The sequence below is a fragment of the Rhinolophus sinicus genome, linkage group LG02 (assembly GCF_036562045.2).
Source record: "Rhinolophus sinicus isolate RSC01 linkage group LG02, ASM3656204v1, whole genome shotgun sequence".
Taxonomy (NCBI): domain Eukaryota; kingdom Metazoa; phylum Chordata; class Mammalia; order Chiroptera; family Rhinolophidae; genus Rhinolophus; species Rhinolophus sinicus.
Genome location: NC_133752.1, coordinates 200,384,273 through 200,408,550, shown reverse-complemented (window position 1 = coordinate 200,408,550; position 24,278 = coordinate 200,384,273). Strand labels below are relative to the sequence as shown.

Sequence of the window (24,278 nt, the reverse complement as noted above, 5' to 3'; positions counted from 1 at the left end):
TCCCCACCTGTGGGAACGCCGCCCCAAACCGGAAGCCGGAAGTGCTCCGGGTGGCGGCCACCAGGCCCCGCCCCCTGCTGGCCCTGGCCCCGCCCCCTCCGTGCGGGCCGCCGGCCTCCCCGGTGACGCAATCCCGGCGCGCCAGCTCCAGAGGTTTTCGCGGGGCGCGTGGCAGTGACGCCACGGCGGCGGGAGCCGATGCGGCGCGCTCTTTTTGGACCAGGCCTGGTGAGCCGGCGGCCGCGCCGGCCTGACCCCACGCCCCCTGCCGGGCACCCCCGCTCCCTCCCGGGCGACGGGAGACGGCGTGCAAAGCCGGGTCCGTCCACTGCGGACCGCCCGCGCGCGTCTCCTTGGGTTTGTCACGGTTCTGTGACCCCTAAAGGTTGAGGGCTACGGAATTGGGAGGTGTCAGGCTGGCGCTCTGCAGGCTGTGGCGGGCCGCGGGGTGCAGGTGGGCATGGGCTGGGCCGGGGAGGGCAGAACCACCGCAAGACGGCCGTTAAAATACAAGTTCTGAGCCTCCAGGCGCCGGTTAAGGAGGCCGCCTGCCAGGCATCCCTGTGGGGTCCGCGCTCTGGCTTTCAGAGGCCGACGTGCAGCCCGGGTGAGACGCTTGCCCACTCGCTGAGGGCCCGGAGTTGAGACAGGGAGGGCATGGCCAGCATCACCCAGCTGTTCGACGACCTGTGCGAGGCCCTTCTGCCCGCTGCAAAGGCTCACCTGGGCCAGCGCAGCGTGAGCCGAAAGGAGGCCAAGCAGAGCCTCAAGAGGGTTGCGTACAACGCTCTTTTCACGAAGCTTTTTCGAGATGAGACTCATAAGCTGCAGCCTGACCTCTGGAAAGTCCCAGTGAAAAACAAGATGCTCATGCTGTCCTTTGACCTAAGAGTCGGTGGCCTGGGCCCCGAGGCTGACCGTTTGGAGGAGCTGGTGGAGAAACTCGAAGCCGCCCCCTGCTGTCCGCTTGTGGAGGTGCGGTCGGTTTTGGACCTCCTGGTCCAGCTGGCAGGGAGTGGGCCCCCTCAAGTGCTGCCACCCAAACGGGACTACTTCGTCAACAACAAGCACGTTGGGAGAAACGTGCCCTACAGCGGCTACGACTGCTATGATCTGAGTGTGTTTGAGATGGACGTTCAGTCTCTGATCTCCAGAGAGGAGTATTTATGTCAGGACACGATCCAGAAAGCGCTTCAGGTGATGGAGGCAGCGCCGGGCACCGGCCTGCCCTCTGTCGGGCTCTTCTCGTACGGTGACCCTTGTGGTGACAGGTTTGAGAGAGACACCCGGGCCTCGTTCTTCGGAGCCCTGGTGCACAGCCGCACGTACGACATGGATGTCAGACTGGACTTGCCCCTGGTGCCAGGCAGCGTGGACCTGTCTGGACTGTGTATTAAGGTAGAGTGCCCCTCTCCTGCCTGTAGCTGTGGAAGCATTTGGAAATGCCTCCTTTGACCTTCCTTCTGTCACTTTAAAGGTAGGGTAGCGCTAGAGTCCAGGTCACCTGGTGGCTGAGCTGTGCTGAGGTGAGGCAGCCGAAGTGGGCTTGCTGGCACCCACCTTCCTGGGCGAGGACGCTGCCGCCCACCAGTCCTCCAACATGCTGCTTTTCGTCTTGTATTTGACACGGCATGTTGTTAATTCACTTCCTCTGCCCTCTAGAATTGCCATCTAAACTTAATTAAAATGAGACATTTAGTTCCTCAGTTGCATAGGCCACATTTCAAGTGTTCAGTAGCCACATGTGGCAGAAAATATTTGTTCAGACTCTGCATGCAGTTTTATATACTTTTCCACCTGTAACGTGCGGTTTTCCTACATTGTCAGGTAAATCACTGGACTTTGGATGTGGCGGTTTTATACGTACTGATGAAAGGATGTGCTGTCATCAGTCACTTCCTTATGGGGTGTTAAGGTTATTCCCAGACAAAGCTGATGCTCTAGTGAACATCTTGGTCTATGTAAACTTTTCTGTCTCTGGTATGATTTTTATGCTGCATCCCCCAAATGGAATTTCCAGATTGGAGACATTTCATGAAAAATTTCATTGTAAGTTCTGTGGAGGCTCATGCATTGTGTGAAATTGGAATTGCTACATTAGTAAATTAATTTGTTTAATTACTTTTAATGGTTTAATGGAGGCAAAAACACTATGTAGTACACTCGTGCTCCAGAAAAATAGAAACATTCTGCTAGGTCTTTCCCATATGAGTAAGTGAAAATGTGTGGGGAATCCTGGAATTCTGATCACACTTGGGTGAAGGTCGACCCAAAGATGTTTGTGGTGTTTCCTTCTTTCCTCTGGTCTCCAGGTTCCTCAGAGTGTGGACCAGTCCGAAGATGAAGGGTTCCAGTCAGCATCCAACTTGACTCCTGATTCCCAGTCTGAACCAGGCATGACCCCCGACATGGACCTGTGGGAGGCCGTGCTCACCTACGAGGCCAGCAAGCGGAGGTGCTGGGAGCAAGTTGGCTGGTACGTGAGCGTTTGCCCTTAAATCACTTCTCCCCGCTGTGAATATGGCTTTACTCAGAGAGCCCAGGGAGTTGTTTGTAGAAGCAGCTGTGATGGGATTAGGAGCCTGGAAGCTTGGGAGTTGAGAGGAAGGCCTGGGAGAAAGGACTCCCAGGCTTCATGGAAGTTCCCAGTGTGCCAGCAACTTCCACAAATCACACTTTCCAGTTAGAGCAGTCAGTTGGCAACTGAGTTAACATCGTTACCATGAGGGCGGCCTGGCAGGCTGTGTGGTCAGTCCCAGGCATGGGGTGCTGCCAGAGGCGTTTTCTTCATGCCCACCGTCCCTCGCATCTAGAAGAGCTGGGAGCGCTCTGGCTGGTGAGCGCGTCAGCAGGGTTTCCCTGACTGCTGCTAGCAGCTCGCTCATGGGGCTCATCCGGGGCCAGAGGCCTGTCCACTCAGGACCTCTCAGAGTCTGTACAGGGCTTCTGTCTCTTGAAACTTCCAGAATGGGAATAGAGGACACAGATTTTCAACGTTTGGTCATGGCACCCTCTTGTCACATGTCATCTGTGGGTAGGTCCGTGAAATAGCAGCATAGGGAACACTGAATAAAAGAACTGCGGTTAGCAGGGAGCTGAGTGCCTCCTGACGCAGCCATGGGCTCCCGCAGGGTCTCCTGCACCTGAGCACCTGCTCAGGGGCAGACGTTTCACAGGTGTGTGTGGGCACTGGTCCTCTGGGGCAGCTTTCCTGGCGTGCTCATCCTCCCCACACAGCAGCTCCCTAACCACTGTCGGTGTGGCCCGCTGTCTTGTCTTCGAGCGCTGTCTGCCCTGTAACCCTGTGAGGCCTCAGTCCTGTCTTCTGTGTACAAAGCCACTCTAACCATCTGGCTTTCTGTTGAGCCCTCACATGTCTAAAATGTGGCCCAACAAGTTAGCCCTTTCTCTTAGCATCTTCATTGACCAATCAGAGCGGCTCCATTTCATCAGTCAGTACAGTTTTTTACACCAATCAAACAGGGTTTGGAGTCTCATTTGCATGAGGACGGAGCAGTTGGACCAGGGACGGGGACTTCTGTCTCTATGAGTCAGCTCCCCCTGGCTGGGAGAGCACACTTTCCCTTTCTGCCAAAGGCAGAGTAAGTTATAAACTCCGCCAAACTCCGGCCAAACCCGGCCAGCGTGGGGGCAGGCAGGACAGAGTGGAGCAGAGCTGAGCTGTGTGGTGGGCTGGAGTGGAGAAGCAACACTGGGCTGGCTCGCTGGCTCTCAATGGCTCACAGCCCAGCTGTTTAACCATTGAACTGTTAAGTCTCTTCCCACCCGCACCCCAAGTTGGGGACTCCTGTTGGTGTTGAGCTGTCAGCGATGACCTTTAGCTGACACTACTTTTCTAAGCTTAGTTTCTCAGGCCACTGTTCAGAAGACATGACCACTCCCCAGTTTCTCTTCACCTCTGTTCTCAAGGCACTTAATGTCCTCAGTGTCCCCACGGTGGGTGTTTCCTGTGAGGACTGTACCTGGCAGCATAAGCATAGGTGGCTTCTGCAGGCCGACCCCCAGGGCTCCTCCTCTACCTGTTCTGTCTCAGCCGCATCCACTGCCCCTGCCCTCTGAAGCTCAAGCTCACTTGGTGAATTTTTTGAACTGGGTCAGTTTCGATCCCAGCCTCCTGCTAGGTTCCTGCCGTGAGCGCTGGCCAGTGGGCAGGTAAGGGAGCTGCTTTCCTGCCAGAAGCAGAGCTCTGTCGGTCCACACCCAGGATGGCGGTCCTCCCTTGCTCAGACCTCTGGAGGACCCCTCCCCTGTGCTTCCCCCGAGAGCCAGCGCTGGGGGAAGCAGTTTCATTACATGAAGGGCTGAGTTCTCTGTGGGGACACGTAATGTCCTCAGTGTCCCCACGGTGGGTGTGAATTTGGTATTTTCCTTCATGGGCTTTTCTTCCTCAGCTCTGAATCACAGGGTAAAATATACTCACATAAAATTTACCATTTATCCATTTGTAGGTACGCAGTTTCAGTGGCATTAAGTGCATTCACACTCTTGTGCAGCTCTCACCACCACCATCTCCAGAACTTGCTCAGCTTCCCCAATGAGACTCCATCCCCATCAAACACTCCCTTTCTCCCCACCCCTCCCCCCAGCCCCGGGCACCATCTCCTACTTTCTGCCTCTGGATTTGGTTAGCGTAGGGACCTCACATAAGTGTGATCTCACAGTACTTGTCCTCTGCGACTGGCTAATGTCACTGAGCATGACGTCCTCCAGGTCCATCTGTGTGTGGCATGTGTCCCAATGTCCTCCCTTTGAAGGCCGAATGACATTCCATGTGGGGTTGGAGCACGGCTTTCTAATCCACACTTGGGGTGCTCCACCTTTGGGCAGTTGTGAATATGCTGTGCTCGTGGGCGTGCAAACCTTGTACTTGTTTCTAACATGAAGTCACGTTGTGGGCAGTGGTCCTACTGATGCCCGCATTGTGCATTCTGCGTGCTGGGTACGTCAGCTTCTGCTGGGACTTGTCCCGAAGGCTGGCTGTGGTCAGCAAGAGCCTGTCAGACACTCTGCTCACTTGAGACTCATGCCTGATCGCATTTCAGAGGCATTATTGTGTTGAGTCACTTCCTCCTGCCGGTGGTTCAGTAGCTCAGATGCCTGTGACTTTGTCCCCCACACAGCGCCCCCGGCCACAGAGAGGAGCCCTACCTCACCGAGGCGGGAAGGGAGGCCTTCGACAGGTTCTGCAGGCTCCGCCTCGGGGAGCTGCAGGTGCTGGGCGGGGCCCTCCCACAGGCCTCGCGGCCCCTCCTGGTGAAGGAGCACGAGCTGGTGAAGGACGCCCTGAACGTGCTGATTGGGGTTGTGTCCTCCACGTTTCCCCTCTCCCAGGTAAGGACAAGGGTGCTCGCTGCACAGGCGTGCATGGCCCAGGGTAGGGAGAGCGTGGCCTTAGCTGTGAGCCCCAGTGCAGGTGGGGTGAGGCCCGCAGGGGACTACAGCGATGGTCTCATTTTAGCTCTAAAAACTATTAATTTATTAACGCCCTTTGACAAACTCAACGAACGTAAGATGTTTGTTGCTATCGGTGGAATAGTAGAAACAGGCCCACCCTGTCTGTGCCTTTCCCCTGCCATATCCTGTGCAAGGACAGGGCAGACCGCTTGCAGGAGTACCGCCACTGGAAGGGCCGCTGTCCTGTGACGTCTTACCTCATTGTCGATGGCTTTTCTCACTGCCGAGGACATGTCCCCTGGACAGTAGGCTGGGGGTGCTGCTCATTGTGACCAGAGCTGCAGCTGATCCAGCCTTTGCATTTCTCTGGGCGCTGCTGAAAGGATCTGTGCACAAAATGAAGCTGTTGGTACATCTCCGGCTGCCTTCTTTCACATGTGTGCCCAGCCTGTCTCCCTGTCTTAAGTGACCCTGTGCAGGGGCTGTTCTCGTATCTGAGTATGCTGGGAGCACAGCCTTGCTCCTCTGAAGCTTGTTCTAGAACACCATTTCATGGCCTTGTAGTGTTTTGTTGTCACACAACTCAAAACGTGCACCTCAGCCAGGTGAAGTGCACATTTCAGGGGCGTTAATTACATTCACACTGTGTGCAACCGTCATTGCTGTCTATTTCCAAAATTTTCCATGTTCCCAAACAAACTGTCCCCATGAAACACTCACTCACCTGCCCCTCCCCCAGAGCCTGGCACCACCATCTACTTTCTGTCTCTATGCGCGTGACTCTTCCAGGGACCTGCTGTGTCAGTGGAACCTACAGTATTTGTCCTTCTGTGACCGGCTTACCTCACTGAGCATGACGTCCTCCAGGCCCATCCGTGTTGTAGCAGGTGGAGCACTTCCTGCATTTGAGGATAGATACTCCACATATATAGAGACCACATTTTGTGTGGCCATCCGTCCATCTATTGGTGGGCACTGGGTTGTGTCACCTTTCGGCTGCTGTGAACAGAGCTCTGTGAATGTAGGTGGACAAGAGGCTGTTTGAGTCCTGCTTTAAGTTCCTTGGAGTGAAAACCAGGAGTGGATTGCTGGGCCCTGTAGTAGCTCAGTGTTTAACTTTCTGAGGAACCAAGAAACTTTTCCACAACAGGTGCACCATTTTACATTCTCTCCAGCAACGTAGCAGGGTTCCACACCCTCACTAACACTTGTTGTTTTCAGGGTTTTTGGTAAATAACAGACATCTCAGTGGGGCTGAAGTGCTGTGCCATTGTAGCTTCGATTTGCATTTCCCTAATGACTAATGGTACTGACCGTTTTGTCATGGACTCATTGGCTGTCTGAGTATCTCCTTTGGAGAAATGTGTGTCTGAGGCCTTTGCACAGTTTTGAATTGGGTTGTTGAGTTGTGGGAGTTCTTTAGACATTTTGCATATTAATTCCTTGTCTGATTTAGAATTCACAGATATTTTCTCCGATTCTGTAGGTTGTCTTTTTACTCTCTTGATAGTTTCCTTCAAAGCACAAAAAGTCTTATTTTTTGTTGCCCTTGCCTTTGGGGTCCTGTTTAAGAAATCGCCAACTCCATGGTCATGATTTGTCTGTTTTCTTCTAAGACTTTGATAATTTTAGCTCTTAACTTTAGGTGTTTGATCTATTTTGAGTTAATTTTTGTATATGGTGTAAGGAAAGGGTTCAACTTCGTTCCTTTGCATTAGATATGTAGTTTTCCCAGCAGCATTTGTTGAAAAGACTTCCCATCGAATGGTCTTGGTGCGCTTGTTGGAAATTGATTGTTCATGTACGTGAGTGTTTATTTCTCAGTTCACTATTTTGTTCCATTGATCTGTATGTCTGTCCTCATGCCAGTACCACAGAGTTTTGATTACTGTAGCTTTACGGTAAGTTCTGAAACCAGAAAGTGTGAATTCCCCAGCTTTTTTCTTCTTTTTCAAGATTGTTTTGGTTACTAAGGCCTCTTGCATTTTCACATGGGTTTTAGAATAGGTTTATTTCTGCAGAAAACACCACTGGGATATTGATGGGGATGCATTGACTCTGTGGGCCGCTTTGTGTTAGGTAGTGTTGTCATCTTAAGAATAGTAAATATTTCAGTCCATGAACATGGTAAAAATAACTCGCATCTTAAAATGCTTAACCATAGAGCTGGGAGGACTATGGGTGGAGCTGGGCCCTTGTTGGCTTTCTACTCCTGACTTCCTGTTGGACTTTGTAGTAACTACGTGGGGAGGGATGCTGATATATACAACAGCCATCTTGGAACCAGGGTTGCTACTTTGTCTTCACGTGATCAGCCGGCTGGAGCCCCGGGTTGGAGGTGTGCGTTCCCGCACTGTGGTGGTGGTTTTTGTTTCTTTTTCTTTTCCCGAATAAACCGCTCTTTTGGTGGATTTTCTGGAGAGTTATTTTTGCCAGTCGACAAACATGGGATGTCTTTCCATTTATTTAGGATTTTAATTTGTTTCAGCAATGTTTTATAGTGTTCACTCTAGCAGCCTTTTGCCTTGTTAGTTAAACTTATCTCTAAGTATTTTATTCTTACATTGCTGTTGTAAAGGGAATTGTTTTCTTAATTTCCTCTTCAGATTTTTTATTGCTAGTATATAAGAATACAACTGATTTTTGTGTGTTGATTTTGCAGCCTGCAACTTTGTAGCATTTGCTTATTAATTCTGATAGTGTTTTTGTGGCTTCTTTGGGGCTTTCTGTATATAAGATTGTGTCGTCTGCAAATAGATAAGTTTACTTCTTCCTTTCCAACTTGGATGCCTTTTATTTCTTTTTCTTGCCTCATTGCTCTGGCTGAGACTTCCAGGACTGTTTGGACAGAAGTGGTGAAAGAGGCTTCCTGGTCTTGTTCCTGATCCTGGGGAAGGGCTTTCAGTCTGTCACCACTGACTGACCTTAGCTGTGGGTATTTCATGTGTGGCCTTTATCATGTTGAGGAGGTTCCCTTCTATTCCTAGTTTATGGAGCGTTTTATCGTGCAAGGGTGTTGGATTTTGTCAAATGCATGTTTGGGGCATCACTTGAGGTAATCACGTTTTCCTTCATTCTATTAATGTGGTTTATTACATTGATTGGTTTTCGTATGTTGAACCAGCCTTGCATTCCTGAGATTAAACCTACTTGGTCGTGGTGTGTAATCATATGAATATGCTACTGGATTTGGCTTGTTAATAGTTTATAGAGGGTTTCCTATGTTCATAAGGGATCCTGGCCTGTAGTTTTCTTTCCTGTGATGTATTTGTCTTCTTTGGAATCAGAATAATACTTGCCTCTTAGAATTAGGAAGTGCATCCTCCTCCTTTTCAATTTTTGGTAGAGTTTGAGAACAATCGGTGTTAGTTCTTTGTTTGGTAGAATTCACCAGTGAAGCCATCTGATTCTGGGGTTTCAGTTGTTGAGAGGGGCCTTTGTTACTTTCGTTTTCTTTAAATCATGGCAAAATACACAACATTTACTGTGTTTCCCCGAAAATAAGACTGGGTCTTATAATAAGTTGTGCTCCAAAAGACGCATTAGGGCTTATGTTCAGAGGATGGCATCCTGAAAAATCATTCTTGGGCTTATTTCCTGGTTATGGCTTCTTTTCGGGGAAACACAGTATCATGTTAACCTGTTGGGAGGTGCTGTGTCGGTCCCGGCCTTTGATAGTGGTCCTATTGGCTGGGAGTGCCTGAGGCTGTCACACAGCCATATTTACTTGTGGTGAGCGCCCCCAGACATGCCCCCCACCGGCACTTGTGATTGCAGGACGCTCCTCAGTAAGAAACCATCAGGGAACTTTGAAGAACAAAATTCATTTCTCACAGGTGTTGGAGGGTACACAGCATGAGCGGGACCACCCAGCGAGGTCTTGGGGAGAGGGATGGGGGAGGAGACCTGGGGCTCTGCCTTTATTGGGGTCCAGGATAGGGGTGCCTAGGGTTTCATGGGTTCACTGTTGGTGGATTTAAAACATAAGGGTGGGAATTAGGGCACAGGAAGGAGAATTGGGGTCCCTAAAGGGTCAGTTATCTAAGTTACCCTGGGGTTCCTAAAAGGGGAACTTCCAGGATGGGGCGGCTGGTTCCTCGTCTCGGTGTTTTACTAGCATTTTCGTCGTGCAGCTGGAATGTCCGAAGGGATGTTTCTGAAGTGGATGCATGTCAATCAGAAGCTTAATGTCAGGCACTTACCCCCAGTAGGGCTTTGGTTCCCTGGTCGGTGTCCTCTTTACAGGTCTATTTAGATTTTCTGTTTCTTCTTGAGTCAGTTTTGTGACTTTGTATGTTCCCAGGAATTTGTCCATTTCATCTAGGTTATCTAATTTGTTGGCAAACCATTGTTCTTGGTATTTTTTTTTACAGTCCTTTTCATTTCTCTAAAGGCTGGTAGTGATGCCCACATTTATTTCTGATTTAGTACTTTGAGTCTTCTCTCCTTTTTTTTTTTTGTTGTTGTTGTTGTTTTTAGCTGTTTTTTTTCTTGGGCCTGCTAAAGTTTTGTCAAAGAACCAACTTTTGGTTTCATGATTCTCTTCATTTCTAGTCTCTATTTATATCTGCTTTCATTTTTTTTAAATTAATAATGAGATTTTACTTCATTTTTAAAAATATTTTTATTGGGGAATATTGGAGAACAGTGTGTTTTTCCAGGGTTCATCTGCTCCAAGTTGTCCTTCAATCTAGTTGTGGAGGGTACAGCTCAGCTCCAAGTCCAGTTGCCATTTTCAATCTTAGTTGCAGAAGCACAGCCCACCATCCCATGTGGGAATTGAACCGGCAATCTTGTTGTTGGGAGCTCGTGCTCTTAACCAACTGAGCCATCTGGTCTCCCCTCCGGCAGCTCAGCAGCAGCTTGTTGTCTTCAATCTAGTTTTGAAGGGCGCAGCTCACTGGCCCATGTGGGGATCGAACCAGCAACCTTGTTGTTCAGAGCTCACGCTCGAACCAACTGAGCCATCTGGCCGCTCCTGTCTGCTTTCATTTTTGTTATTTTCTTTTTTCTGCTTTGGATTTAGTTCACTTTTTTTTTTTTTTTTTTTTTTTAAGGGTTAAGTGTGCTTTGCACATTCTGGCACTTGGTAAATATACTTTCTCTTTTTTTTTTCACCAGTCTATTTTATTAATCTTTTCCAAGAGCCAGCTTTTTTTTTTTTTTTTTTTTAAGATTTTATTGGGGAAGGGAAACAGGACTTTATTGGGGAACAGTGTGTACTTCCAGGCCTTTTTTCCAAGTCAAGTTGTTGTCCTTTCAATCTTAGTTGTGGAGGGTGCCGTTCAGCTCCAGGTCCAGTTGCCATTGTTCGTTGCAGAGGGCGCTGCCCACCATCCCTTGCGGGAGTCGAACCGGCAACCTTGTGGTTGAGAGGACACGCTCCAACCGGGCTCAGTGGCAGCTCAGCTCAAGGTGCCGTGTTCAATCTTAGTTGCAGGGGGTGCTACCCACCATCCCTTGAGGGACTCGAGGAATCGAACTGGCAACCTTGTGGTTGAGAGCCCATTGGCCCATGTGGGAATCGAACCGGCAGCCTTCGGAGCTAGGAGCATGGAGCTCTAACCGCCTGAGCCACCGGGCCGGCCCTAGTTCACTTCTTTTTCTAGTTCCTTAAATTGTGCAGTGCAGATATCGATTGGAGACCTTTCTTCTTAACGTTGTCACTTAACAGCTATAAATTTTCCTGTGAACACTGCTTTCGCTGTATCCCCCAAGTTTGGGTTGCTGCCAACCATCAGATTATCCTCGTTCTCTGTGGCTATAAACAGTATCGTGGGGAACGTGCTGTGGCGGATACCTGTGTGCACCCTCCATTGTGTCCCCGGGGCACATCCTTGGGAGTCCTGGTATCAGATCTGATGGCACTTGTTTAAAGCTTCTGCCCCCAAGAAGCAGTTCCGTGTGCACATCTCCTGGAGAGCAGAAGGCACCCTGTCTTCGGTGTCCTTTTCCACACATGGCTCGACATTTTAAGCCTGGATTCTTCAGTGTGGTCAGCGAAAAACCACACCTCATTTCTGTATGTTTTTAGTACTAGGGGTGGGTGGGACAGCTGGGTGTGCTTTGTAGCCATCTGCTTTTAGCTTTTGGAACTTCCGGTCTCTGTGTCTTGGGTTGGGCACTCTGGGCAGTGCCGTGGGGCGGGGAGTGGGGTGGTGGTGTGCAGGGGAGGTTCAGGATGCCCAGCCTCCGCGACCTCTCCGCTGCCCTGTCCAGGCGACTCAGGCCTTCGTGGTGAAGCGGGGCGTCCACGTGTCGGGAACGTCCCCCGAGAGCATCAGCAGCCTGCTGTCGGACGTGGCTGAATGCGGGACCTACTACACACGCCTGAGTCACTTCTCTCTGCAGCCGGTGCTGGACTCCTCGTGCAGCAAGGGCCTCGTGTTCCAGGTGGGGCCCGCAGCCTCTCGCAGGCTGGCAGAACTTCTGAGAACTGTACACACATCTGGGGAGGTGCTTCCTTGACCCCCCCTGCCCCCAGGTCCTGGCACTGAGAGCCTTGTTGCCTTGTAACGTCTCAAACCGATGGCTGCTCTTCAGGGATGGGATGTTTTACCTCATCGCCACTTCCCCGGGAACCTGGGCAGACATGCTGGGGCCGGGGGATAGTGGGAGGCAGGTGTGGCCCACAGGTGGGGTCGCGGGGGAAGGCCCGGCGGTGTGGGCTGGGCGCACCCTGCTGTTCCCCACCGGGTCCCCAGCGGCGACCAACAGTGGGTCTCCCTTATTTGGCGAGTTGAAGTTCCAGGAGCTGGGCTGAGGCAGATCTTCCGTGAAAGCATTACAGCTGGCCCCATGCTCAGCACGGTCCCCAGGACGTGGGTGCAGCCGCATGGCGGCGGGGGTGGGGGGGCGGCATCCACGCTGAGCAGGACGTTCTGGGAGCACTGACAGGAGGGCGTCAGGGGGGATGGGTGGAGGACGCAGGGTGCCAGGCTCAGTGGGGGCTGTTGGGCTGTGCGGGTCCCTTCACGGCTTGGCACTGTAGCACGGTGGACACGATGACGGGCAGCTTTTAGACAGTGTAGACTGGGCCCGCGGAGCTGGGTCAGAGTGGGCCGGGAAGGGCAGGGGGAAACTGAGGACGGCGGGACTGTGCTGTCGGCTGTCTGGGACGTGAGGGCAGGACAGCTGTGTCCTTACTGGTGGGTTTTCCTGCAGACATCCTATAAAGGTGTGGGTTGAGCTGCGGCCATGCGGCTGTGGTGCCGCCCAGGACGCATGTGTCACAGACCCCAGGGTCGGAGCGGCCAGGGACCCTTTCAGAGCTAGATCTGTGTGCAGTGCCTGGCCACGCTTTCCAGAATCCCACCTGGGACCCACTGGTGCCAGTTTCCTGGAGCGTCTGGCCCTGGCTGCAGGACAGGATTTGCTGTGGGCCTGGACTCCTTGCTTCCAGTTGGCTGGGGTGTCTGTGATGCCCATCCCCAGGAGAATGGAGTCCCGGGGTTGGGGGTGGAAGCGAAGCCCTTTTCCCCAGCACCTGTCGGGTCCTGAGCTCGGCAGCGGCTGTGTGCCCAGCCGCCCTCCTCTCAGCCCCCTTGCCCGACAGGCCTTCACCAGCGGCCTGAGGAGGTACCTGCAGTATTACCGGGCTTGCGTCCTTGCCACTCCGCCAACGCTGAGCCTCCTTACCATTGGTTTTCTCTTCAAGAAGCTGGGCCGGCAGCTCAGGTGAGCCGCAGCATGGCAGCCAAGTGTGGGGGCCGTGTGGGGGTCGGCATGGGGGGCCTGTGAGAACAGCACTCCTGGTAGGTGTCTGGACGGCCCCTGCTCCACCTGAGCTCACCAGGTGCTGGGCTGCTGTGCAGGGACACAGCAGGGTGGAGAGGGCAAGCCCCCGAGAGGAGGCTTGGCTGTCATCCCGGCCAGAGGTGGTGGCCACCTGGGTGAGGCGGTGGGGGTACAGCAGGGGTCTCAAGGTAAAGCTGCAGGTATGGGGAAGGGTCATGTACTCCCAGCGATCTGGAGTCTTGGCTGAGCCTGGGAAGGGGGGAGCACGGGCTGCCTCGGGAGGGGTCCAGCAGGAAGGTGAAGTCTGAGGGCCTGGATGTGCAGGTGGTTTGGAAGCTGAGCACACAGACGGGTAGGGAAGGGCCTGCAACGTGTTCTGCTCACCTGCTCGCACCCGGGCCTGGGGGCTCCGAGCACCTGCTCACCCGCTCTCACCTCGCCTCTGTGTCTAGGTACCTGGCTGAGCTCTGTGGTGTGGGCACCTGCGCAGAGGAGCCCAGGACTGCGTTCCCCACTGTGAGTTCTGCTTTCTTGCTGAGTGTTGGCCTGGCAGGCTGCAGGAAAGGGGGAGCAGCTGGGCGTAGCTGTGGGGGTGGGGCTGTCGTATGCGTACTTGAGCCCCTCCCCTTGCTGTCTCCAGGGGGTGAAGCTGCTTTCCTACCTGTACCAGGAGGCCCTGGACAACTGCAGCAATGAGCACTACCCAGTGCTGCTGTCCTTGCTCAAGACCAGCTGCGAGCCCTACACGAGGTAGGGCCAGGGCCAGGGCCGGGGCCGGGGCCGGGGCCACGGCCACACACAGTCCCCGAGGCTATTTGAGCACATCTGCAGCCAGCAGGGATCACAGATGGGGAGGGGGAGGGCAGGTGGGGGCTTGGACTGTGGGCCCCCTGGACAGACCAGCCTACCCTGATGCCCTCCATGACCACCTCACTGCTGGCCCGCCCACCCTGGCAGGTTCATCCACGACTGGGTGTACAGTGGGGTCTTCCGAGACGTATATGGCGAGTTCATGATCCAGGTGAACCACGAGTACCTGGGCTTCAGAGGTAGGTGGCAGCTGGCTGCTGGGCTGGGCTTTGCGCCACTGGGTGGTCAGGCCGGTCGCTGGACGCAAGCAGCCGTGTGCCCTGCTCCCCATTAGATAAGGCGTACTGGACCCATGGCTACGTGCTCCTCTCCAAGGAGGTGGAGGACTGTGTGCCTGCCTTCTTGAAGCATGTCGCTCAGGACGTGTACGTCTGCGGCAAGACTGTCAACCTGCTGAAGCTCTGCTGTCCCCGGGTGAGCAGCTCCCCACCGCCGCAGTCCCCTCTCAGGGTCCCTGTCCCTTGTCCCTTCTGGCCTCTGGGAGCCAAGGTCCAGATCTATCATCCCCTGTCCCTGAGGCCTGGCCTTCTGTCCTTAGCTCTGGGTCAGCCGCGTTGGAACGGGAGTCATGGTGACCTGAGAGTTTCATGACAGGCTCGTTTCTGGGCACTGTTCGAAGGTGTTTCCAGGGCCGAGGGGCAGTGGGCCCCTTTCTGCCTCCTCTGCGCGGGAAACGCCCCACGGGGATGGGGCTGGGCTGCATCTGCGGGAAGGTGGACCCAGGCTGGTTTAGGGGGTGGTGTCCCCAGCCCTGAGGGCTGGCTGGGCTCTGGAGTGGAGGCCTAGACAGAGCCCTGCACTGGTGTCCATGTGGCCCATGCCCAAGCATCAGCCACAGGGTGTGGACGGGCGGGCAGCCTCTGCAAGGAGGTGCTGTCTCATTCCGAGCTGAGAGGCCGGTGGGCTGGCTCTGTAGACCTGGGGTTTCCCGGCAGCAGGAACAGTGGGCGGAGGCCTGAGCAGGGGCCCAGCTGGCCGGCGAGTCAGGGCCGAGAAGGGGCCAGGCTCAGCTTGCGGCTAACAGGGTCCCTCCAGTGCTGTGCTGGGGACAGCCTGGAGTGGCCAGGACAGGCATAAGCCCATGCAGGTGAGAGCTGCCCGGAGACTGGCTGGGGGTGTGGGGAGTGCCAGGGGTCAGGTGCCCAGGGCAGTGTGGAACAGGCATCCAGTCTGTCCGCTCTGGGTTGGCTTCAGTGAGGCTGGCGCTCCTCAGGACAAAAGGCTCAGCAGGGTCCCCCGGTCTTGGCAGCCTCTTCTGAAGACCCTTCTGGAGTCAGGCCTGGCCCCTGCCGCAGGGAGGCTTGGCCCGGGCGAGACCCCATGCAGCCTGCCTGGTGTCCATGGAGCCACGGAGGATGTCCATACGAGTCCCCGGAAGCACGGAAGCCGCGTGTCCCAGGCTCATGTGGGCTCTCCCTCTTTGGCAGCATTACCTCTGCTGGTCCGACGTTCCCGTGCCCCGGATCTCGGTGATTTTCTCCCTTGAGGAGCTGAAGGAGATAGAGAAGGACTGTGCCATCTACGTGGGGCGCATGGAGAGAGTGGCGCGTCACAGCTCCGTCAGCAAGGAGGAGAAGGTGTGAAGCCTGCAGCCCAGGGCTTCCCTTGCACCCCTGCCCCTCGAGGGGCGCTGGGTGTGCCCTGGCGCATCCCCTGCCCTGGGCGGTATCTAGTGGGAGTGCCCAGGGCTGGGGCTCTGTCCTCCTGTCCTGTCCTGGAGCCCAGGCTCCTGCAGGGCGAGCCCCCGTCAGTGCTGAGGCCGAGGTGCCGCGCCCGCATGGCTTGGCCGTGACCCGAGGAATCCGCTGGGGTCTGAACAGCCACCCCCACCCACCCCAGGGGAGGGGACAGTTAGAATGCATGGCTCACAGATGGTCTTTTCCAGGAATTGCGAATGGAAATTGCGAAACAAGAGTTAATCGTCCACGCCCGCGAAGCGGCGTCCCGGGTGCTGAGTGCGCTGACTGGTGCGTGGGGCTCAGCCCTCCCGTGACTATGACTCTGGGGCCGCCTGTGGGCCCCTCACGATGGTGCCTTGTCCCTGTGTGCAGATCGGCAGATATCTGAGCGGATGGCCGTGGATGCCCGGAAGCGAGAGCAGTTTCAGAGGCTGAAGGAGCAGTTTGTGAAGCACCAGGAGGTGGGTGGGGAGGCCGCAGGTCCTGGCGGGGCGCGGCCGCTCGCAGGGCGTCTGAGCAGCCGGGCTTCGTGTGGGGTGTGTTGTGCAGCGACGCCGGGCGGCCCGGCAGCAGGAGCTGGACAACGACTTCAGCTACGCCCGTGAACTTCGCGACAGGGAGCAGAGGCTGAGGGCCCTGGAGGAGCAGCTGGAGCGGAAGGCGAGGTAGGGCGGCCGCGGGCAGAGCGGTCACTCGGGCTGACCCCTCAGGGTAGCCAAAGGGCTTGACCTTAGTGACCATCACTGCACTTTTTACTTGGGAAATTTGCAAGTTGTCGTCTTGGCTCCCAGCGTCCTGCGGGCCTCACTGCTTCTGGACATGGGCGCATTCAGCTCTCCTAAGCTGCCCTCAGTGTCTGCGTGTGTCTGGGGGGTGTGGCCTGGAGTCCAGGCAGGTCCGCACACCGCCTGTCCTACCGCTGTGTGTGTTCTTTTAGTGAAACAGCTCCTGTTGACTTAATTTTAAACCTGTTACCGCCGGAGATGGGTGTTTGTCCCATACAGCGTCCGAGATTGGTCTCCCTACAGTGCCGAGCTTGTGCTGCCCTCCTGTGTCTCCCTTAAGATGGGAGCAGAGCTGGCATCTCGGGAGCCTTTGTGGGAGCAGCTGTCCCTTCCTGCTCATGGCCTTGGGGTTTCAGTTGTCCCAACTTCAGATGCTGTTTCTGGAGCTGTGACCTGGAGCTAGAGTGATGTGTGCACACGTCTGTGTGTGTCGGTGTGAGCGTCGTGTTGTCTTCGTACATATCTGCATGTGTATAGCACACGTACATGTGGGTAGCTGTTATTTCCCGTTCACACATGGAGGCGGTCGCCTGCCCTGTGGAGGCCAAACTGGAAATGGCCAGTCCAGGTTTGAACCCAGTTCCCTGCTAGCGAGTGGATCAAAGTCAGTGGGAGAAACATGCTGGACTGGCTTTGAACTAAGCAAATAAAACATCTGCGTATATCTTCAGTCTTCTGGGCTTTCCTCAGGATAGGGAGGTGCCTCCCGTGCAGCCTGGGTTCCCTGCGCCTGCCAGGCCCTTTGCCTCAGGCTGTGTAGGGGCTCATGCTGGTGGTCATTCAGAAGACGTGTGCTAAGGTCCAGCTGGGTACCTGCCCCCCAGGGGATCCCAGTCAGATGGGCAGAATGACCTGCCTGGCGAGGCTCCTGCAGGGGCTGTGGGGATCCCTCTGGACCAGCTCTAGAGCTGGGGAAGGTGCTGGGCTGTGCAGACTGCCCGCGGGGGCCTCTGCCCTGGAGGGCCATCGCAGCCCACAGGGAGCCAGCTGGACAGTGGGGGTTGCCTGGTGACTGGTCCTCTGGGCGTGGCTTCAGGCAGGCGCTGGTTGACCGTTATAGCAAGTTGTCTGCAGAGGCAGCTCGTCGTGAACAGAAGGCGCTGTGGAAAATCCAGAGGCACAGACTGGCGGGTGCACGGCTCCGCTTTCTCTTAGAAGATCAGGAGCGCATTCAGGTACCGCTGTGGTTTTGGGCTGCGGGCACTCAGAACCCCAGACACTGCATGCAGACCTGTGCGTCCCTCTAGGGGACCGTTGGTAACTCAGCAGTTGTTCCGAGGTGTCCTGGCTGGGAAGCAGCTGGCGCCCTCAGACCACAGTGCTGAGTGCTGGGAGGCCCGGGCTGCCGGCAAAGCGTGAACCTCGCCTCGCCTCACCACTGTGGTTGGGCACGGAGGCTGTGGCTCTGGTTGCACGGGGTGGCTGTGAGCTCTGCTCATTTCTTTTCAGGCCATGCTGCAAGATGTGTCGGAGGGGAAGCCCTTGGAGCCGCTGGCCATCCTCCCGAGCACACGTTCCCAGGTGGGGCTGGGGCAGCACCCAGGGTGTGAGTGTGGGGCCGACGTGGGTGCCCAGGCCTGTCCGCTCAATGGATTTTCGTGCTGGTTGTAGAACTGAACTTGGGGACACAGCCAGGTAACCAAGGGACCAACGTGCACTGTGTTTCAGGCCCTGTCTCCGGGCCCCGAGTGCCCGGATGGAGGCGGCAGCTGTGATTCTGGCTGTGCAGAGCAGCAGGTGGCTTCCTGGGATGGCCTGAGCCGGCCGGGCATGTGGGCACCACAGCCCCTGGAGCCTCCAGTGGGGGCCTGTGGCTCAGGGCAGGCGGAGAGGTCGGAGCCATTCTCTGCAGGCCTCAGCATCCAAGACGTCCCGCCTACGGGGCAGGGGCCTGAGCAGCCTGTACTCGCTGGCATGGCCCCTGACCTGGGAGAGGCATTACAGATCATCGGCTCAGCCCTGCCCACCTCAGCTCCATCCGCAGCAACGGGCACAGGGCCCTCTGGGCCGCAGGAGTACGATTTCAGAACCATCCTGAGGCCAGCTGTGGTTACCTCAGCCCCCCAAGGGTCCCTCCAGACTGTAGGAGGCGGCTTGGGCTGTGAGGGGCTGCAGCTGTGTGGGAATGCTCACGTGCAGCTGGACACATGTGTCCCAGAGGGGCAGGTGGCTCTGCCTCACCCACTCCCACCCAGGAACAACCCCCGCCAGGAGGGGTGCAGCCCAGCCGTCAGGCAGCTCCTTGGGCATGTGCCAGAGGCTGGTGTTCTCACAGGGGGTTATGCTTCCAGAATGGCGCCCTCCCGGCCACGGTGGAACGTCCACGGGCACGTGTCTGATGCCAGCATCAGGGTGGGAGAGAATGTGTGTGACGTGGCACCCTCCCGGCCACGGTGGAACATCCACGGGCACGTGTCTGATGCCAGTATCAGGGTGGGAGAGAATGTGTGTGACGTGGCACCCTCCCGGCCACGGTGGAACGTCCACGGGCACGTGTCTGATGCCAGCATCAGGGTGGGGGAGAACGTGTGTGACGTGGCACCTTCCCGGCCACGGTGGAATGTCCACGGGCACGTGTCTGATGCCAGTATCAGGGTGGGAGAGAACGTGTGTGACGTGGCACCCTCCCGGCCACGGTGGAACGTCCACGGGCACGTGTCTGATGCCAGCATCAGGGTGGGGGAGAACGTGTGTGACGTGGCACCTTCCCGGCCACGGTGGAATGTCCACGGGCACGTGTCTGATGCCAGTATCAGGGTGGGGGAGAATGTGTGTGACGTGGTGCCCTCCCGGCCACGGTGGAACGTCCACGGGCATGTATCTCAGTCCCAGGTGATACTGGGGGTGCTCCCAGAGGAAGCCCAGCCTGATACGCCCAGGCCCCACCAGAGTCCCCCTGTCCACGTGTCCCAGTCTGGCGTCAGCCTGGGAGCACAGAGCCCGGCCTGGGAACATGAGCCCCAGCCCCCTTCAGAGCTGGCCTCACACAGCTCCTGCTCTGACTCCGGGAAAGAGAATGGCCTGCAGGCCTCACCAGCTGCCATGGCCATGTCTTGTGATCTGGGAGACAGCATTTCCGAGGAGCCAGGTCAGTGGGACCCCAGAGCTGTCCTGTCACTGGTGGTGCCTGGGGACTGGAGGGGGAGGGGAGGGAGGAAGGGCGAGAAGTCTGTTGTCCTGGGGACCTGGGAGGTGCTGCCGCACAGCAGGCACTTGGCCCTGACCCCCCTCCCATCCCATTTGTGCCCCTCAGGCCCAGGGAGGAGTGGGGACACTGATGACTGCTCTTCAAGTCAGCCTTCCAGCTCTCAGGTCAGGGCCGTGAGGTCGGGGTTGTGGGGTCAGGGCCAGGGGAGCTCAGTGCTGGCCGCCCCGCCTGGCCTTGCTGGGCAGTGAGGGCCTGTGCCTGCAGGGTCGGGCAGCGCGTGGGCCCCACACCCTTTCCTGCCTCTCTGGCTCCTGGCTCCTGGGGAAGAGGCAGGGGTCTTGAGGCTGTGTCGTCTTAGGAAGGTGCAGCCACCGAGAGCAGTGTGGGCCTCAGGGAGGAGGCAGCGGCAGCGCCGTGCGTGGATGGGGAGCAGGCCTACCTGGCAGGCCTGGTGAGGCGGTACCGTCTGGAGCAGTACCCGGACAGCTACGAGGCCATGTGTGAGTGGGCCGGCCACGGGCGGGCGGGCGGGAGGGAGGGCGCTTGGCCGGCATGTCCCTGCTGTGTGACTGACCATGGGCTGCACTGTCCCCGCAGCAGAGCCTCCGGCCGCCCGCCTCCTACACCACGGGCTGCCCTACCTGAGGACCCCCACTGCCCTCCCCCAGGACCCCCACCCCTACCCGGACACAGATGAGACAGCTGTGCAGCTGAGTGAGCTGCTGCCGCTGCCCGTTCTCATGAAGCACTCCATCACTGCCCCGCTGGCCGCCCAGTGAGTGCCTGCCTGCCCGCCAGGCCCACCCGGCTGCGCCACCTGGCTGGCCCCTGACTCCAGGCTCCTCCCGCCAGTGTCTCTTTGGTGAACAAGGCGGCTGTGGACTACTTCTTCGTGGAGCTGCGCCTGGAGTCCCACTTCGAGGCTTTGCGCCACTTCCTGCTGATGGAGGACGGCGAGTTCGCCCAGTCCCTCAGCGACCTGCTCTTCGAGAAGGTGAGCCCAGGTGTGGAGGGGGCGTGGCGGGGGCTGCGCGGGGTGGGCGGCTGGATGCCTTGGGACCCTGTGCCCTCTCCACCTCAGCTCGGGGCCGGCCAGACACCCGGGGAGCTGCTGAGCCCACTGGCGCTGAACACGGTGCTGAGCAAGGCGCTGCAGTACAGCCTGCATGGCGACTCCCCGCACGCAGCCAACCTGTCCTTCGCCCTCAAGTTCCTGCCCGAGGCCTTTGCGCCCAACGCCCCCGACGTATTGAGCTGCCTGGAGCTTAGGTACAAGGTCAGCAGGGCCCGAGGCTGGGCTGGCGGGTGCTGGTCAATGCACGCCCTGAGCCTCTCCCCACAGGTGGACTGGCCGCTCAACATCGTCATCACGGAGAGCTGCCTGAGCAGGTACGGCGGCATCTTCTCCTTCCTGCTGCAGCTGAAGCTCATGATGTGGACGCTCAAGGACATCTGCTTCCACCTGAAGCGCACAGGTGAGGCCCGCGGCCTGGCCCTGGCAGCTGCCCTGCCCCGTGCAATGGCTTACACCTGCCTCCTCCGCCCCCCACCCCACAGCCCTGCTGAGCCCCGCGGCCGGCTCCGTGCAGCTGCGCCAGCTGCAGCTGTTCAAGCATGAGATGCAGCACTTCGTGAAGGTCACCCAGGGCTACATCGCCAACCAGATCCTGCATGTCACCTGGTGTGAGTTCCGGGCCAGGCTGGCGGCGGTGGGCGACCTGGAGGAGATCCGACGGGCCCATGCTGAGTACCTGCACAAGGCTGTGTTCAGGTGAGGTTGTGGGCACGGTGGGGGGGCGGGGGTGTGGCCAGGCACCCTCACCAGTGCCCTTGCTCCCCAGGGGCCTGCTGACAGAGAAGGCGGCGCCGGTCATGAACATCATTCACAGTGTCTTCAGCCTCGTCCTCAAGTTCCGCAGCCAGCTCATCTCCCAGCCCTGGGGCCCGGCCGAGCACCCCAACTTCGCCCTCATGCAGCAGTCCTACAGCACCTTCAAGTATTACTCCCATTTCCTCTTCAAAGGTGCGCTGTCCCCACGGGCTGGGTGGGCCACAGGACGCGCCTCAAGTCGCTGGCTCACCCGGCCCCCTGCCCGCTGCCCCCCCCCCAGTGGTGACGAAGCTGGTGAACCGCGGCTACCAGCCCCACCTGGAGGACTTCCTGCTGCGGATCAACTTCAACAGCTACTACCAGGACGCCTGAGCTGGCGCCGGGCCGGCCAGTGACCACACAGACTCGGGTCGGGACGCACGCTGCTGCTCACTTTATTCAGGGCCTTCACCCCAGGAGCGGGAGCCATGCAATGCCACCCCCCTGGGCTGGCAAGGTGGGTGGTGCTGCCGCCCGGCCCCCTCTGCTGAGCGTGGCGCTGGGCTGCCGAGTCAGCGTCGGGCAGAGACAGGTCAGGTCCTGACTGGATGTTTCTGCCGTCATGGAGAGTCGGGCTGCAGGTTTGCGCCCTGGCTGGGCACCGCCTCCTGGACTCGGCTGGACGTGGGGCCTTGGGGGCCTCCGGCTGGAGGCCTCCAAGGCAACTACGAGGATCATGTGACACAGAGTTCCGCCGCCCAGAGTGGGGGCTTGCTGCTGTAGGAGCGCCGCCTGCCTGCCTCCCCACCGGTCCCCTCGGGCTCGGCGGCCTCCAGGGCCTCGGTGGCCTCGCCCTCCGTGCAGTACGGGGCCTCCAGCAGCTTTAGGACCCGGCGCACCTGGAGAAGAAGGAGCACAGCAGGTTGGGGGGGCCGCCCCCTGCTGCAGGCGGGGCTGAGGGATAGGATGGAGAGTGTCCTTGCCTCTGAGAAGTCTCCATTCTCGGCAGCGGTGATGGCGTCCTGCGCGATGTAGTTCCGTAGGACATACTTGGGGTTGCTGGCGCGCATGACACGCATGCGCTCAGCCTGCCAGGCGGCAGCGTCACCGACACCCTCCCTGTCCTTCTCCAGCCGGGCTCTGGAAGCACATCCAAGCCCCACCCTCCAGTAGCTGCAGCCCCCACCCCACCTCCATGGGTTCCCTGCATGGGGGGCCGCAGCCCCCTCCCGGGTGGCAGACTGGCCTCACCTGTACCCCTGGAGCCAGTCGGCCCACTGGTCCCTGTTTCTGCTTAGCAGCTCGGCCGGGCTCAGCTGCTCCAGCCGTGACTGCTGCTCCATGCGCTCCAGCTCCTTTGTGACGTTGGCCTGGGTGCCAATGAGTGCCAAGAGCTGCGGGTTCGACTGGGCCAGCATCAGCATCATTGAAAGCTGCCTGCGCAGAGGGGCGGTGTCAGTGCACCCATGAAGCAGCAGTGTCCCACCACTGCTGTGGACCGTAGTCTGGGACTGCTGGACACCTCAGTGACGACTGCCCTGCAGGGAGGAGGCAGCGGCAATGGCCTCAGCTGCCTCGCTGCACACAGGTGCCTACCAGCAGCCCCTCACATGACGGGACACAGCTGCACCCGAGAAGCAGAGGCTACCGGCTGCTCTGGAAGACCCCAGGGGTGGGGGCGAGGGGGTGTGGGACCACCTGGGTCCCAAAGGAAAGACCAGCAGTGGGGCCCCATCTCTGCTGCTTGGCACTCATCTACATCCCAACCCAGCACCAGCTTCCTTTGGGAGGAGGTTAATGCTGTCACCTCCCACGATGACCACAGGGCTGGATCCTTCCCCACTTCCAAAAGGACCTGGGGATCAGGGGCAGCCGCTGACACCCCTGCCCCCTCACACTGGCTTCATTTGGCGGGTCCTGAGAGCCTCAGCCCACTCCCCACGCTGCTGCACTAAATTCTTCTCGGACCCAGTCTGTTGGCTCGTTTATTAAAACATATCTCCCAGGTCTCATCTTGAACATGGGCTGCACCCTCGGGGCATGCTTTTCCCACTGGGCGATGGTGCAGAAAGCACAACCTGATGGGAGCCTGAGGGCCCATGGGCTCATCCTGGGCAGGCCCGAGAGCTGGTGCCATCTGGCCTGTGCCATCTGGCCTCCCCATACCAATGGCAATATCGCTGTCCTCTGACCAGTGGGTCTCTGCCACGGAGAAGGGACAGGACCATCCACCAGTCTTGGGAGTGGAGCGGCCGTGTGGGCCCCCAGGTGCCCAGCTAACTGTCCAACATTCCCTGAGAGCAAGTCCCCCCATATGCTCTGTTCTGAATGTTCCTTTCCGGAAGCAAACTCCATGGAAGCAAGACCCAAGTACCCACCGGGGGTCCATCTGGGGCTGGAAGGCAAGCCTCAGCTCCTCTAGGGAGGCACACTGTGTGGTCAGCGCTGTCAGGAAGTCGGCCAGGCCCAGGGAGCCCGGCTCCACTGGGAAGGAGCTCAGCAGGTAGAAGGTGTTGGTGAAGTCAGCACCTGAAATAGAGCTGCTCAGGGCGCTGCTCCCAGCACCCTGCACTTCCTGCCTGCAGTGCCCACTCACAGACTGACCCCCACGTCCATGCACGTGGGGGAGCCTGACTCGGCGTCAGGTCCAAGACTCCTGAGCCCTCTGCCCTACGCCGTTCAGCCACTACTCTGAACCTGGCAAGTCCCTTCAATCTCTCAAGGCCTCCAGCCCCGCTTTCTTTATCTGTAAAATGGGTACAGTAGTGAAGGCCCTGAGGCTGGCCTCTGGCCCTCAGTGCTGTGACTGCAATCACCACTGCCTGCGTCAGGAG

At 57.6% G+C, this 24,278-nt stretch overlaps 2 protein-coding genes across 3 annotated transcripts in view; one reads left to right on the top strand and one right to left on the bottom strand.

Annotated features, from left to right (window-relative positions):
* Positions 1 to 173: 173 nt before the first annotated feature.
* Positions 174 to 23,416, top strand: TUBGCP6 (tubulin gamma complex component 6). 2 transcript variants are annotated; one of them, XM_019712318.2, is made up of 25 exons: positions 174 to 1,398; positions 2,313 to 2,476; positions 5,142 to 5,352; positions 11,635 to 11,808; positions 12,971 to 13,092; positions 13,605 to 13,668; positions 13,793 to 13,902; positions 14,110 to 14,201; positions 14,297 to 14,436; positions 15,450 to 15,599; positions 15,908 to 15,989; positions 16,074 to 16,162; positions 16,251 to 16,366; positions 17,523 to 17,661; positions 17,936 to 18,007; positions 18,155 to 19,574; positions 19,740 to 19,798; positions 19,993 to 20,134; positions 20,232 to 20,409; positions 20,487 to 20,628; positions 20,716 to 20,910; positions 20,977 to 21,109; positions 21,192 to 21,405; positions 21,476 to 21,657; positions 21,746 to 23,416. In XM_019712318.2, exons 1-25 carry the CDS (start codon positions 658 to 660, stop codon positions 21,835 to 21,837), a joined length of 5,223 nt encoding a protein of 1,740 aa, XP_019567877.2. In that variant the 5' UTR covers positions 174 to 657; the 3' UTR covers positions 21,838 to 23,416. The 2 variants fall into 2 exon arrangements, 1 of the variants encoding a protein (XP_019567877.2); XR_012494209.1 differs by lacking the exons at positions 21,476 to 21,657; positions 21,746 to 23,416 and having other exon boundaries at positions 516 to 1,398; positions 20,716 to 20,903; positions 21,192 to 21,327.
* Positions 21,876 to 24,278, bottom strand: part of SELENOO (selenoprotein O) — a 17,239-nt gene continuing 14,836 nt past the window's right edge. The window contains exons 6-9 of the mRNA XM_019712320.2: positions 23,823 to 23,973; positions 22,696 to 22,881; positions 22,428 to 22,584; positions 21,876 to 22,343 (exon numbers count right to left, since the gene is read on the bottom strand). Of these exons, the coding sequence (XP_019567879.2) occupies positions 22,170 to 22,343; positions 22,428 to 22,584; positions 22,696 to 22,881; positions 23,823 to 23,973 (668 nt within the window). The 3' untranslated portion in view covers positions 21,876 to 22,169. The remainder of the gene's footprint in view (positions 22,344 to 22,427; positions 22,585 to 22,695; positions 22,882 to 23,822; positions 23,974 to 24,278) is intronic.

What these genes read in the sequence shown, in the direction of transcription:
- TUBGCP6 (XM_019712318.2), top strand. Translation starts at nt 658, where the DNA reads ATGGCCAGCATCACCCAGCTGTTCGACGACCTGTGCGAGGCCCTTCTG. An exon ending in CCACGTTTCCCCTCTCCCAG is followed by an intron (nt 5,353 to 11,634) that starts GTAAGGACAAGG and finishes TGCCCTGTCCAG; the next exon opens with GCGACTCAGGCCTTCGTGGT. An exon ending in CAGCATTTCCGAGGAGCCAG is followed by an intron (nt 19,575 to 19,739) that starts GTCAGTGGGACC and finishes TGTGCCCCTCAG; the next exon opens with GCCCAGGGAGGAGTGGGGAC.